The following is a 16,816-nucleotide window of genomic DNA, read 5'->3' on the forward strand; positions in this document are numbered from 1 at the left end:
GATAAAATTCTACAAGATAAACTACTTTACTTGGAAAAAACTTAGCATATCACTGCTAATCTGACATTTTTTCTCCAGCCTTTCCCATGTAATTTGTAAAGATGTTCAAACATGAGCTGAATGTCCAGAAACTCCACCATTGTATTTGTTGTGTCATTGTCACAACCAGCCTCTTGGGTAAACAGATTGCAGTTCATTATATGGAGCAGTGCTGTCTCTGAAGGAAAGTAGAAAGACAAATACATATCACTGCCAGATCTCTTATTAACAAATGCCACTTCAGACCAAAATATTTTCTATTTAGTGTTCTACATGTAAACATGTACTTCCAGGAATCAAGCCTTGGGCGTAAAATAAATAAATAAATAAATAAAAATGTTTCATTTCCATTTTACATCTAATAAAAAGGTGTGAAGCAAGCATTTTTAAAACTGCTTCAGCCTTCTCCTGCCTGTCCTCCTAGCTGTGTAGCAGAAGGCACCAAGCCCAGCAACATTCATTTATAATTTAAACTGTTTACTTGGCAGAATTTTTTCATCTTAATATGTCTAGTCCTAATTGCGACTTGCATGCCTGATGCTTTTACCAGAAGCTAATCTACTTCCAGGAGAGTTTTATGTAACTGGGTTTTCTGTAGGACAGAAAGGCATTTTCTTTATTGGACAGATTTCAAAACCTAGTAGAAAGCATGCCCCTGCAATTTTACAAGGACTTGCAAGGCACTATTTGGAATAATAATAATAACAATAATTTATTTTTTATATATTTTTTATTTTTATTTATTTTTTTAAGTGGAAAAAAGTTGTGAGGCATTGGAATGGGCTGCCCAGGGAAGTGGTGAAGTCACCATCCCTGAAGCTCTTTAAAAGACGTTTAGATATTGAACTTAGGGATATGGTTTAGTGGAGGACTTGTTAGTGTTAGGTCAGAGGTTGGACTCGATGATCTTGAGGTCTCTTCCAAACTAGACAATTCTGTGATTCTGTGATACATGTTTACCTTACTCATTCCCTTCTTCCAGTTATCTTGATTGTCCAGTAATCCCTTGCTATGAGCAATACTCTGTACCTATTAGGTTGGCATGCCTACCTTAACTTTTTTGTTTGTCAAAGAGTTAAGTAAAAGTAATCTGCCTGTTGCTCTGGGTCAGACAACAGAGTACAGGTACAACCTCTACTGTCTGAAGCAGAAGTGAATACAGTCTGTTTAAGTCAAACTACACTCATGAATACATGGTATAGAAGCACAAAAGTCAATCTGCTGCCACTATGGCCAATATAGCAAATACATTTTGCCCCCTAACATTAACCATCTCTTTATCAAATATTCTCTCCTACTGCTGTCTAAACTCTCTTATCACAATTCTGCCAAGTGCTTTTTCACATGTACCAACAAGAAGCAGCAAGACCTGTATCTGAATCCAGCATAGAAATCCAGTTATCCCAAAATTAGCTGCATTACTATCCCAATAGTATGATGCTACTGCATCAGATACAACAAAATGTTTCCCATCCAAAAACTCAGAAACATAATCTGAATTTCTCGCTTCATCAGCAGTCCTAAAACATCCTCAAACATCCTGAGAAATTGAACAGGCTACTATAAACTATGCAGTGTTTCAGGAGTTAAATCAAAGATTCAATCACAAGCTCTAAAAAACTTACTTCTCAGTATGTATTCTTATCACTAAGTATTCCACAACAGGAATACTCTGATGCTTGAAAAAACAGTCTGCACAGCTGTGGCTGAATACAACAGTTGATCATACAGGAGTAGAAGTAGAAAGATACTAAAAAGTTACTCCATCTCATATACCTTTGATGTCCATACTGTATCAAGACACATCTTAGCAGTTATGATCATAGGACTCTGTTTTCCATCTCTTTGCAGGTATATTGCTAGAATTTAAAGCATCTCTGAAGGCCAACCACTTTGGAAGACTGCATAAAAATATTTTCATACAAAGAGTAAATGAAATAAAATGTTAATCAGACTACAAAATTTATAGCTTTCACAAGCAATTTCTTTAAACTTTCTGTCTCAGTATCCTCATCCACAAAACAGCAGACAAATCCATCCACCTACCAGCCTTTTATCCTTTTGTGAAGACAAACTGATCAATATATATAAATTATTTGAAAATAAAAGCCTCTGCATAAATGCTAAGAATTGTTTACCACCAACACATACACAAAACTTCTGTTCTAATTGTATCAATACCCCCATAGCAAGTCTTTTATTTTCAAGGATTTACACACACTTGGGGATTAAAAATTCATTTGGGGCTGATATTTCAGTCACTAAGCTCTTAACCATGGGAAATGACTTAATAAAAACTCATGTTGACCTCATGAACTGTAATAAACATAATTATTTTTTTAAGTTGTCAGAAATATTTCTCTTGGCAATCCATACTTTATAAAACGGTTTTTAACACAACAAAAGCAAAGACATATAAGTATTCTGGAGTGTTATCATATACAGACACACAGAGACTGCTGTGCTTGTTCTGACTCACTGCTCTGCTTTAGAAGAAAGGAAGAAAACACACAGTAGGCACCTACAGAAGTGTCCACGACAGACACAAGACTGGAGGGTGAAGCTACAGTGAGAAGGATGCTGTCAGAAACCATGGTGCTACTCCACACAGGTGTGCTGGCAAAAAAATTTCCCACTCTGTTCTCTTCTATGAAATGAAAGAAGTGCAGTTGCTTGGATATCAACGGCAGATACTGCTGTGCTTTGAAAGACCACATATAAATTGGTCCAAAACCCAATCTTATTAAAGTAGGCACCATTGAGCTCACTTAATCTAGACAGCTGAAAGACAGAAAAGGACTATCTCCTCAATTTGCTTCCAATTTCACAGTATCTACAATCCTAAAGGATAAAGACAACTGTCATTTGACACTGCAAAGGCACAAAAAACATTTGGTTTTTGTTTTTAAGAACATCAGTAGTTATTTGATTTAATGATTTTTATTTTTTTTTCCCCTGTGACTGAAACAGAGTATGGGCCAAGCTCCATAGATAAACAAGCTTATGAAGGAAGAAACATGGAAGACTGCTATGGACAGAAAGAACACCCCTTCATGTTGGAGTTTTCTTTCAGAAATTTGTCCCCAGCAGAACAATTTCCCCTTATCATCTAATATCATATTTTCATACATATATGAAATAGTCTTCTAATTCCTTTCTAAATACAAAACAAACAAACAAAACAGCAGAAATCACAAAAGGAAGACAATATTCTGAGCTGGCCTCATAACCTATCTCTTGTCTTAGTGGTCCCTTTATGTTCTGCAAAATGCAGAGAATCACTTTTCTTGGTTCCCTTTATTCTGCTCCTCCTGCAAGTCATCCCACTGCAGTGCAGGGGCAGCCTCACAGGTGACTGGAATGATCCCACAACACAGCTTTCAGGACGATGCCAGTGCTTGATACCACAACAACTGCACTAACCCCAAAACACAACTCACATGAAGCAGCTGAGCCTAACCCCCAAACTGTGCACATCTCAGACATAAGGGTTTTGTGAAGAAGGATGATGGAGATCAGGGGACACTGACACAGTAAGGACAGATCTTTCAGAAAAAAAAATAAATGTGGGGTAGCTCAGCATGAAATATCTTCAGGAAATAATGGTATAAATTATGCCAGTCAGGTGGATAGTTATTTGGTCAGCATCACTTTCCTGTTTACTTGTCATTAACCAACTCCAGGACTGCTATTTTTCACATAGAATTTCCTGAATTTTGCAACCTCTTAGCTTTCTTTTATCATATCTGAGCATTTTCTGTTACAAACACTGCAGGGTTTCTGATAAGTGTAAGGTATTTTTTTAAATTTGCAGAAAAATATTTTAAAATGGGTCTCTTAAGCCCCACTAATGCTATCAACACTGAGAAAAGAACCACAATAAAGGATACTGAAGCTTCTATCCGTGATTGCTAAATGCCAGAGGTTAATCCTGAGATCATCTGCTGACATGTATGTCTCACAGTCACTGTTGACAGATATTGAGTTGACATGATAGGTGTGACCATTAGCAAAGATTCTCCGGGGAGTGACTTCTACCATCAGATCCATAGGTTTCAATACAGGCACCTGCCAAAAAAACAAATCAGAGGAAGAGTATGATTTTAATTTTAATTTTAATTTTTTTTGCTAGCATGATGAGAGTCTGATGGAGAGCAAACACTCAAAGATGGTGAAATTATAAAATTTCTCAGTGGTGTATGCAAATTGAATTTCTCTATGGATGAATAGCTGGGCTAGGCCATCCTCGCCAAGGGGGAAGAACAGACACAAGAGCCATGGAGAACTAGGCAGAGTGACAGAAAGCTTGGACCATTGGAAGAGAGGCATTGGCAGCTGCCACAGTGCAGGCCAGTCTCACAGCAAGAGCTAGTGTCCCACATATGCAGGAGGTTGTGGCTCTAGCAAGCAAACAATGAATTCCTAGTATTTGATTTTCCTAAAGACTTTGCTGTTTTCTGTAAATCACTTACAGTATTTCTTTTGATATCTCTATCTCATAAAAAAAAAAAAAAAAGACAAGGGACAAAAAAGGTTATAATCTCTGCGAAACATAATCAATGAAATCTTACAAAACAAAGATCATTGCGCCCTTGTTATTTCCCTGTGTGTAACTTCACTGTCATGCTTCAATATCTAGACAATGCCAATCTATTCCATGTTGGTAAAACATTAAACACAGACAGGCTGCGAAGCTCAATTAGGACTATTTAATGTGGTTGAATATGCATCAGAAAAAATCTATCGTACATCAGTCCACAAGATCATTTAAAGAGGAACACAGAAGAGTTAAAGCTTTGAGTTTAACTTGCTGCTAAAGGAACAAAACAATGGTTCTCCGAAATCTCAGGTTATAAGCAATCCTAAACATTTTTGTTTGCTTAATCACACAGAATAGGTATTTCATTCTATTTGTATTCCATTCATGTAGATCTTCTGACTTTGGAGGTTTTTCTTCACAATAGATAATATTGGTTTGGTTTGGAAGTGGGAGCTGACTGTTTTTAACATGGATGAAATAGCAGCATTTATACAACATAGCCTTCTAGTTATAACCTTTAGCTACTTCCTTTGGAAAAAGGCCTGAAGTGAATTCAGCCATTGCAGTCTGAGAGCAAAAATCTATTACAACATCATACATGCTTATATGAGCTCCATGACTGCATTCATCAGCAATGCAGAGCCTTGCATTCACTGGAGCACAAACTACTGCAAATCCCACTCTTCAGAAAGGAGATGATTCTTTTTTACTACTGTAATCAAGATGAGACTGAACTTTGCTGTACTGTCTAATTCAGTTACTCTGAATGTGGTGAGTACACTCTTTAATATTAAGCAGACTGCTTCCAGCACACGACTTTTCAGAATCCCTTGTGAAAATATGTTAAGTCATGTTGAGATAATTTTATAAAGAAAAATAAAACTGATGATAAACTGTTGAAACATTTCTGTCCTGGTCACTATATCATTAAGCAGTTGTTTCTTGAAAAACATGCAATAGATTCAAGTCAGCTAAAACTTCTATGAGAATAATCATATATATGCTTATCACTACTTATATACTTAAATCTTTTACTGACATAACTACATTCTTTGTACAGGAACAACTGGATTTTGGACAAAGACAACACCTTACCTGTAGTGATGTTACTGTAGAAAGATCTTTAAGTTTTCCTTCTTCATCTTTTAAGTTGTACCCCTCTGGTCTCTTATCTCTTTCAGTAATTTTCCATAACTTGATTGTTTTATCTTTAAAAGAAAAGACAGCTTTCTGTCAACATAGGAATTCTGAACGTGGTTACTTCCCTTTCACAAACTATTCCTTAAAGAAGCTTCTGCACCTTGTCTTAGCCAAGTCTCACACTAAAACAGTCCATGTCCCTAAATCTTGCACATCCAACCAATGTTGCTAACGGAAAAAACACTCATAAAGAAAATCCCATGCCCTCAAGTGAGTCTGAGGGTTCCATTGGCTGACAGACCCTGCAGAGCACATACATGTGTATCCAACTCAGCAGTTTGCAGGTGGAATGGACCAAAACCACTCATAGCTCACTGCTGAAGGTCAGTCTTGACAATTTGACTATGCAAGGAAATAATCCAGATACTAAAGCCAGTATTCCAAGTTGCTTCTTAACTATATAAGAAGAGAGACCAATGATACCTGCCTGGCCTGTTGTGGGAGTGGGCCGTGATGCATTGGTACAACATCACGAGTTCCAGCAAAGAAAACATTGTGTGAAATAAAAAAAAAAAAAAAATGTCCTCCTAACAAGGGAAAGCAGCAGAAATAACTGATTAAAAACAAAACAAAACAAAACAAAAACAAAAACAAAAACAAAAACAAAAAAAAAAGAGAAATGTATTGCAAGGGTAAGAGAGAAAAGTAGGTTACAAATAAAAAAAAAAATAATCTCACAGAGAATGGAACAAAACCTAAGTTCGCCCTTCCCATTTGATGATGGATATGATCATGAAGCACGATGACAGAATAAGGATGCCTCTTATTTAGCAAAGAGCTTATAAAGCCAACAATTAGAAGTTTAAAACATTTCAGATGCAGTTGCTCCTCAATTTGTAGCTGCAGATTTCCCTGATACTGTATACTCCCAATCTAGCCAGCCATTCACCCAACCTGCCAACCCTAGGCAGAAAAATAAATGCCAAATCTTCCCCTGAAAAAATAAAAAAAACCATTAAGAAAAAAAAAAAAAAAGACCTTTTATCAGTTGTTTCACTCATCTATTCATGGAGCAGCCAAAGCCTTTTCAAAGCTTCTGCACTTCAGATGCCACCACAGACTTTGCTCCATTCCTCCATTTGCTCCATTTCCTCCATTCCTGCATCATTTGTCATTTTGTCCCCTTTCCTTCCTTCACGTGTTTCACCAAAATACCTTCCCCAGTGTGGGTGATCCAAATACATCTTTTAAATGCTAGTACAAATTATTTTAAATGCAGTATATATGAATACACAAATCACTTCTCATTTCTATAGCAATTTCAACTTCAACTTTGACCATTTTTTATTTTAAAAATCAATCAATTGCTCCACTGTTCTGAGTGTTTTTACCATTAGATATCTCCCAAAGATATTGATATGCTAATTTTCAAGCAACAAAATAGTACAGTTGATCAATCTACAGAACAAGAGGCTATCTCAATTTGCAGCTGAAGAGCTCCGTTTAAATGTTCAACACATTTGTATCTGTCACATTGATTACTAAAAATATATATAGGCTACATCATATACTTCTATTACATTACATATTTCTATTTAGTGCTTTTCTGCTTATCTAGTCTAATGTTTATAAATTCAGCATTTATAAAATAAATAAGAAAAATGCAAAGTGTATTTTCCATTGTTGGACTTGACTGTTATTGATAAACCCATCCCTTTCCCAAGGGAAAACTGGCTTTTAGTGGTTATGGATATCATGTGTTGGTTTTCTTCTCTTTCATCTGCCTTCTGGACTTCAAAAACTCCCTAGAAATTTTAAGCATGCTTATGTTTTGCAAAATATAGAAATATCTTTGTGAGGTTCAGTATTCCTTCTGTCTCTAGGGTGCTGTGAAGTTTAAATTAATTAATGTCTGGTAAGAAGTCTGAAATCCTCAGATGAAAGGATCTGTATGGGTCACATGCTGATCTACCCAAGGAACCAATACTTTCCGGTACAAAAGATACCAATGAATCTTAATAATTTACTATTACACTACAAAATTAGTTCAGTTTACAATGCAAAGCAGGAATTTGCTAACTGTGAGCACTGCAAATCCACAGTGGCATTTGAAAGCCTTGGTGGCTTCCCTCTGCCTCCATTAATTAAGAGGCTGCAGTCAAAGCTTAGCTGATAACTTGTTGGTAACATGTGAACTAGAAAGGAACCAAGATCCCCTCTGATAGAGAGGTAACGTGCAGGAATGGACAAAAGATCTCCTTAGAAGGATGGAGACATATTTGTGCAGGTGCAGACCTGTCTTGTTCTGTTAAAGTTTTATAGGATGCTGCTTCACAGTTCTCATTTTTTTCTGACCAAAACTGTGCTTAAGATCCTAAACTAGAAGAACACTATGACTTCAAAAGCTGCATTAAAATACTAGGCCTAGAAATAGGTAAATATAAGGCAGTACTCAAGGTGTTTCTACAAGTGGCCCAGTGAGAGCATGTATAGCACAAAATGCCTTTGTTCTCTACAAGTTAGGGAAAATTCTATTATCCCCTATTATAGGTATGAAATTGATATGCGCTGTAAATAAATTCTCACAGAAAGAGATTGAGACAGCAAGGCGTTTAACAAGGGCCTTCTGTATCCTAAAGCTAAAACTATCTTCACGATTGTGCCATGAGATTAAACTTCAGACTTCCGCCTTACTATGCCTGGACACTAGGAATCTTCCTTGACAAAGAAAAACATTTGTAATCCAAAGCCAACTTCCACAGGCTATGCCCATGGCACCACTTCTGTACTCCTCACCATAAAGAGGTCAGCCAGGATGCTCCAGAATTAGGAAGAAGGGAAAATAGAGGGCAAAGCATTTTGCTGGATCTTAGGCTGGCAGCCAGATTGCAACAGTGATTATTCCTTCCGTTCTCCCCTCCCACCTTAATATAGATCAGAAATTTGATATAAAGGTCTACTAGACAAACTGTAAATGTAGCATATCTGAGGACTATGGTGTATGGCTCAGCATTTCCAAAAACAAGCTTTAAAATGAAAATGTAGAGCTTTAGTTTTAATAATCTGCTCTTGTATCAAGAACTCGAAAGAAGAATTTCTTAAAGTTATCTGAAGTGGAGGGATATTTCAAAGAAGGGAAAAGTGCAGAAGTAAACTCCCAAACTCCATAATTAGCTGAATTAAATTATCACAAATCAGCTAGCTATAACAGACACCTTGTCTTTGAAATATTGCAGCAGTGCCCCCCAAAAAGTTAAAGGCAACTTTAAGGAAACATAAAATGATACATTATCTACTGTGAATTAATGTAAATACTATTTAGTGCTATAAATTTTAACTAGAAGTAATCATTTTGCTCTAAAACATTAACTCCCAAAGGTGAGATTACACTATTTTTCTATTGGCAATTTCCAGTTATGCTTAGACATTAAAAAAAAAAAAAAAAAATCATTCCTGATTACAATGTGATTTAAAGATTTAAAGATAAGATTTAAAATTGGATATTTTTGTCTCATGCATCACCAGCAGTAATAACAGTTGTGGGTGTTCAAATCTTTCCTAAATGATACCTGTGCACATTAGGATCCATTCAGGTTCTTCCCCCTGTAATATCTGCATAACCCCTCTTAGCAGTAATACTGCATTTCTTAATCAATAGGCCTTAAGTATGTGAAAAGATGAGTCGGTATCAATATCTTATTATTATTCCTACTGTCTTCCAAAGACTGTGTAACTTTAGAACTTAAATAAACCATTCTGATGATAATGAATGAAAAAGAAATTCATTTCTCTCACCTGCATTCATTTACACATCTACAAAGAATAAAAGTTATGACAAATATAGCAGCCAAAATTCTAAATCCCCAGTGAAACACAGCTGCTGAGTAAGGGGATGCCTTTGTTACAGAATTAATTTCAGGATAGCACTACACACAAAGAGCAGAAACGGATAGCACTCTAAATGTCTATACATAGTCAAAAGGAAAAAAAATGTGACTATGAATAAAATGAATAAATAAGAGATATCAGAGTCAGCATGACAGTCTCAGTAAACTCTGAAACAGGAAATTACTAAAACAGTAGATTAAAATGAACACAGAATGTAAATATATACAGTCAGCTCTAAAATATACAAGAACAAAAGGCCAGTATGTCTTACATACTCTCTTCTATCTTACCATTTGTTGATAAAAGTGAGTGAGCTGCATTTTGCTGTGGTAACCACTTGATCTTGTTTATTTTTTCTTCTATCTCCAAGCTCTTCAAATAATCAAATTCAGGTTCATGGCTCTGGAAAGTGCTGTAAACATTGTACTCCCCCTGATTGTAAGGCTCATTTTTACTCTATAGAGAATAAGAACAAAAACATGTGTTTTATAATGACAATATATTATCTCCAGCTCTTGGGGAAGATGTATAAGCAGCCTTATAAATATAAAAGTATTGAAAGTATAATTTAATTTCTCATTTAAAACAAGATTGACAGATTTGTTTCTACAGGAATGAAATTTCCCGTAAGTACTGAAGCAACATTTAATAAAAGACAGAATTTTTGAAGAAATGTCAATTATTCCATAAAGCTTTGTACAAAAGATACTGCAGATGGACTGAATTTAAAACCGAAGCAGAAAAGGTAACACAGGACAAACATTGTTTTAAATGGCACAGTTCCATCAAACAGACAAAAGTGATTAAAACAATATTTAAGTAAAAGAAAAATCACCATCTTTCTTCCTAGCTTAGAATTTTGGAGCTAGGAAGCATTCTTGTTTGGGGCAGGAAAAAGAGCAAACTTCTGAAGAAAAGACCCTTACCCTCTTTCACTTCCTCACCAAAGAGATGATATTCTGTTTACTCAGTCTTGAAATTATAAACAGACTTTTCAGATAGATTGATTTAAAATATTAAAAATTAAAATGAGTTTTAACAAGCTGTTAACTCACATACCTCAGGTTCCCTTTGGAATATAACAACCCGACCCCCCTTGTCACCAGTAGCCAGCAGTTCTCCAGTGTGGTTGAACTCAACTGTAGAAATAATATCAGCTGGAAGGGAAAAAAGAAAGAAAAAGGCAAATTTCAGAGTGCTGCTAAAACACAAAGCCATTAGAAATATCATGCGCCCCACAAAAATGCAACAAATGAAAGATTTGGAGGGATACAGATGACTTCACCAGCAAGGCACTAATGCAAACAGGCTGCATGCCGCTAGAACCTGAGGTTGCCACACAATGAAACAAGTGCAAACATAACGAGGCAAACTTGTGTTTCCAGCACATCTGTAGTTTGGAGTGGAGGAGATATCTGGAGAGGATATGACTGAGGAAGAGCAAACTCAGACTGCTACAAAGCTTTTTTCACTACCGGAGATAGCAGACAACACTGGCTTCCTGCTATTTTCACCAACTTCAAAGCTCATTCCTGTTGCTTGTGTTATTTATTCTTCACCCTTTCTGAAGGTTTTATTAAAACCCTGAGCACTGGTTTCCTCTACCATGTATCTGAGCCAAAAGTGCAAAAGCAAAGCACACATGGCTTGTCCTGCCACAGAGGAACTGCTCACTATGCCATGCTGCCAACAACACATCCAAATCCGAGTTTTCAGTAAATCATTTCAGCACCATAAAAAATGTGTCATCAGAAGATAAAAAGATTGCAGTCTATTCATTTTCTAATTTTCAACAATTCTCCTTCCCTAAGTAATTGCATCAGCTTATACAAGAAACCTCATCAAAACCTGAGGCCAATTTCGAGCACAAAATACTAAACATCAGCATGAGAAGGGAGAAAGAGACGACAGGAGCAAAAGAACTGGTTCTTCTGCTTGTATGACAGCAAATGCTAGAATCATAATCCACAGTTAATCCTACATTATTAGCATAATTTAAATTAAAATGCCTAGTGCAATAGTAAATTAAGAAGCCATCGTATATACAATCACAGACAAACGCAGGGTATTACTCAGAGACTGCATGTATGAATCCTCTATAATGATCGGTATTCACTCATCAGAAACACGGGCCACATTTTGAGAAGTGTCAGTAGTTAGCAGCTTCCCTTTAGGCATTAAAAGCTATGGTTTTCAAACGTGTTCGTCATCCATCGGTTTATACCGAGAACAATGGGGCTGCAAGTGGGCTAAGCGCTTCTGAAAACCTAGCCCCAAATGAGTTCACTAAAATTCAAAAGATTTGAAAAAACAAGTGGATGTACCATTTATTTGGTACATTTTATGAATCGAAAACATCTGCTCCTATTATTCTCTTAATAAACAAGTAGTTGAGCGTTAGAAAGCTTCTGTTGCCAGTAGCTCTCGTCAGCGACACAGCTTCCCAAAAGCCAGATTCCTACTGGAAGGTTTTTCAACAATTCACCATCTAAAGATGGAAAACCTTACACTAATAATGACAAAGACATATCTCTTTCAATCTTTTTAAGAATTCTGTATCATTAAATTCTCTTTGAGTAAGAAAAAAGTTCATCTTTTTTATTCTTTTTTACCCACACACTACATATGTAAAGAAGGGAGAGGGAATCATAAAGTATATATGTGAGTTTCATTTTTTGCTGAATAAAATGCATGGATGTGTAGTGTTTGAGAGAAATGGAACTTGACGACTTACAAAATCTGGGGCCTGAACACAAAGCTTCCCAGAGTTATTGGCCTTTGATTTATATGTGGACCTCCGCAGGCTGTACTTTCAAGTAATTGCCTCTAATGCCCTTGTCCCATTAGAGTACAGGAAAAGTAGAGAGGCTGGTGATGGTCTGGGGCTTGGGAAGGGTTGGACTGGATCTAAAAAATTGCATTTTTTAAAACATAAAATGCCTAATAAGCTTTTATGGCATGTAAATATACTCATATTCCAGTGAAAGAATATTTCTAGGTTATTTTGCTCTTGTCATGCTAAATTCATACCAATGGAAGGTGTGGGTAATCAGAGGGGAGGAATGCAATATATATAATATACGTATTTGTGTGTATGTTCAGGCATATGTAAGCATACAAGATTTTCACAACAGGTCACAAAAGAAGCAGAAAAGAGAATTGTGTGCAAAAGGAATGAATGGTATTTAAAGTTGGGTGTGCGCATACACTTGCTGTTGGTTTGGAATACCTCCACAATGGCATGGCATGGTCTGTAAGTGGTACAAAATACTACAGAAGGCATCAGCCAATGCCAATGAAATTAACAGGAGTACTTGCACAGACAACAACACCAACTGAACTAGGGTTATAATAAAATATCTCAGCATTTAGTTATTATGCTGTGTTTATTAAAGTATTGTGTGCAGTTAAATGATTACTGTTTAATAAAAGCAGCTACAGCTTAAGTATCTGTACGCAGTGGGTTGCAGTGTAGTTCTGAGATAAAAATTCTTTCCCCCTCAAGGTGTTTCTTCCAGAGGCATCCCTCTGTTCTATTAGAGAAGTGAATTCTGAACTGGAAGCTACCTATAGTTTTTAAACTAACTTGTCTTAAGAAAAAAAAAAAAAAAAAAAAAAAAGCAGAACCAGTATTCTGACATGCTATGCAGCTTGTTGGCAAAAAATTAGCCCTGAATTGGAAAATCACTTTTATTGATCCTGTAAATAACAGCTGAAAACAACAGCCAAAATATCTTCTCCAATCTATCAGTTCAGCAGGCAAGCATTAGTCATGCTGTTTTCATAAAGATTAGCTGGGCTGGCTCTTTCTAAGACAGAGGAGGTAGGAACAGAATCAATCCACAAAGCTATTCATCCCCCTCAGCAGAACATTCCCCTACATATTTGTCAATGCTATAGAAAAATAAGCCACTATGGTCACATCCTGCATATTCTTACATTGGAGAACGGCCCCCTGAGAGTACAGAGCAGTTAACTACCAGATTTCACCCTCTCAGGGATATATAAATGCTCCACAATGCAAGAGCTTCTGAATTTGCATGTACAGTAAGCCCTTGACAAGGGATGGCAGAGATGAAAGGCTCTGTTCAGCCTCGTTCGGCACTACACCTTCCATATCTCTGCTGGCAGTGCCACGCTAACAATTAGGATTATCAGAGAGAGAGATAATTTACCTATTAAGAACAATTATGGGTAACCTCAATAGTCAATGGGCAAATGTTTCCAACCAGATTGCAAATCTCCACTTTTATCCTGTATTAATCTTCTCATTCTGTTCGTAAATTCCCCATTTTGTCTATGCAGAAATGCATGTAAGTTTGCATTCAAACATCACAATGCTCAACATTTTCACACTATTAAAAAGCACAGGATAGATATTCATCATGCAGATGCTGACTGCAAAAAGCAAACCAAAAACCTTCAAAAGATGAGAGAACACTCCAGGGAGGTATACACCTGATCATCTGTTCCACATCCTGCCACAGCAAATTTTTCCACCAGGTATTCATATTTCCACCAGACTTCATTCCCCAGATCACTTTTACATATTCACAGAAACACAGCACATTGGGAGGTTATTCTACAGCCTGCACCAACAGGAAGTTTTTTCTGATCTAGTCTAAAGCATTTCATTCCCTGACTCCTAGTCATCTCTGTCTTTTTGTACCTCATTAACTAATTTCTCTGCAGCTTCACAATTTACAGTCTTTAAGGGTATTTAATGGAGATGTACTGAACAGCTGCTGCTTAGCTGTATATATTCAGCTTTTTTTAATAGATCTAAGTATATCAGTGTAAGTCTATGTACATCAAGACACGTCTAGCTGTTTGTACTGCTCTCCCCTCAGCTTTATTACCACTGTTCCTGCACAGCTGCAGGCAAATAAACTCTCCAGCAGCCCCTGCTCAGATTCACTGTGGGGTGGGATGAAACTAAGATAGGAACATGCAGCCCAAATTATTTTTGGTCTTTACTTACTTTTTACTATCACTTCCTTTTCTGTGCTCACTTTCTAGTGTCTCACAGGCTCATTTTAAAGGTTATTAATAGCGTATTCCTTGGGATTTAAGTAAAAGGTAACACGGACTGGTCCAAATACCTTTACAAATAATTAGAAAACCCTTAGCTGTATAATGAATTTTTGTATCATTTAGGGGGACTCTAGCATAATGAGGACATGAGCCAAAGCCTCAATTTACTTGTCTTTATACAGTCTTCTGGACAGAAACCTCAGGTAACTCTAATAAAAGCTCAACTGTACTTTTCTGTATGCTGTGTTTAATTAATATTTTCTGCTTTTCTGGGGCCCTTCATTTGAAGGTACTGGTATACTTTATATCCATTAATTTTGCTTCAGAAAATTGGGTAGGTAATGAAATTTTCAGAACTATTTCATCCAACACAGAAATGCAGACTTTTGGACAGTGATAGTAAGTTCTGAGGGCAAACAACAGCATGCAGTGGTACAGGGAAAAGATGATCAAAGAATATAATATACAGTTCAATTGCACTATGATCAAGATAGCGAAGTGAAGGATTTGGAATAGGCCAGAACAGTAGAATTAACATCAGTGTTTTTCTCCCAAAGGGCTGTGAAATCCTAATGACTAGAATAGGTCGGAACTTCTCCTTTATATCACATCCACCAGAACCAGTATCACAACACAGGGCCTGAGCTGACTGAAGCAGCATCTCTGTCAGTTTTTTGTTGTGTGTGTTCCCGGTGGCTAGAAGGCAATCTTGTAGCCTACGTTATTTCAACCAAGTTCTGACCTGGCCTAACCTTGGCTTGTGAAATCCAATAAGATCACAGCACAATCTGGCATGGCTGCAAGCAATGTTCAGTGATACTGATACAAAAGTCCCTGAGGAGCATAATCTGGAAGAAACAACAAAGAAGCTTGCAACAAAAAGGGATATAAAACAAGAGGACAAATGGTAGATAAAAGGTGAGAACTATTACAGTTTCTCATATGAGGGGAGGCCATTAGAATAAGCTGTGTTTTCAGAACTTAGTTTAAACTTAGTCCGAAAAAAAAAAAAAAAAAAAAAAAAAAAAATCAGATAAAAAATTGGATGGAAAGAAAGAGATTATTACTTTTTTTTTTTTTTTTTTTTTTTTTTTTTTTTTTTAATCTGAAGTTTCAAAGGTTTCCTCCAGCAGATAGAATCTTAGAATATGATGTTGTATGCAAACCTCAAATGCTTGAGGGTCAGATGGATCCTTCTTTTTCTAAAGTAGCTGGCAGAAGGCTTTTCGACAATAGTGAAGTTTCCTACTTGACACAGTAGGCTGTGTAACATGTATTCCTTCTGAATCACAGCACTGTCACACAATAACATGACATGAGAAACCACCCCTCAAAACGCAAGCAAGCACGATGAAAAATTTCATGTCACACTGTCCAGCTTGGCAGCGCTGACATAGCAGAAAGCCAACTCACTCTACTGGAAGACATTTTGTTGATGAACCACCTTACCACCTCTCCAGGTCACCAGAGCAGCATCGGACAAGCTACTGCACAGCCAGGTGGCCATTTGAGAAGGACAGATGTGAGAAAAAGAGCATGCAAATGTGCACAAGACACAGAGAGAAAAAGCATTTGCAGAGCATGAAAAAGGTAGCAAAAGAGTATACGTGAGAGAGCACATGCAAGAGCTTGAGCGTGAAAGAGCACAAGGAAATGTCACAATAGGTAAAAAAATGTCACAAAAGGTAAGAAAGTAGTCTGAAATGAAGGACCTGTCACCGCTTTGCCCTGACATTATTTGTCACCTGGCTAAATCACTCCCTTTACAATTTTTCTTTCTTATTATGGCTTTAAACCTGTATCATGATTTTGCTACAAAATGGTGCTTGCTCTGTATGGGCAATGCAAGTGCAACAGGCAGCTGATTTTGGCCAAGGAAAATTCTGAACATAGGTGGTAATAGTGTTTCAGGGATCAGCAAAACAAGGTGATCCATCAGCAGAACAAAGTCCAGAGAAGTGTGTTCGCTGCACTTTGTCATTGTTTTCCTAACTGATGCCTTGCCTGGCTTCATTTCCAGCAAGGACAAATATATCAAGGGCAGTATCCATTTAATCCTGTCAAGCAATAAAAAGTAAGTTTATTGTCAAATATCACCTTGCTTCTTAAGTATAGTAATTTCCTTCTGATGTGAAATCCAAAACAACAGGTTTCAATGCTGAATAGTTCCTGAAG

General features: G+C 36.9%; 1 protein-coding gene across 1 annotated transcript in view; it reads right to left on the reverse strand.

Annotated features, from left to right (window-relative positions):
• The window catches only part of PPP2R2C (protein phosphatase 2 regulatory subunit Bgamma), a gene marked incomplete at both ends in the record, with an annotated part of 129,711 nt that overhangs the window by 42,494 nt on the left and 70,401 nt on the right, over nucleotides 1–16,816 (reverse strand). The window contains 4 exon segments of the mRNA XM_082758679.1: nucleotides 3,930–4,107; nucleotides 5,675–5,787; nucleotides 9,898–10,063; nucleotides 10,667–10,764. Of these exon segments, the coding sequence (XP_082614805.1) occupies nucleotides 3,930–4,107; nucleotides 5,675–5,787; nucleotides 9,898–10,063; nucleotides 10,667–10,764 (555 nt within the window).

Source organism: Aythya marila (assembly GCF_965140915.1).
Source record: "Aythya marila genome assembly, chromosome: 4".
Lineage (NCBI taxonomy): Eukaryota > Metazoa > Chordata > Aves > Anseriformes > Anatidae > Aythya > Aythya marila.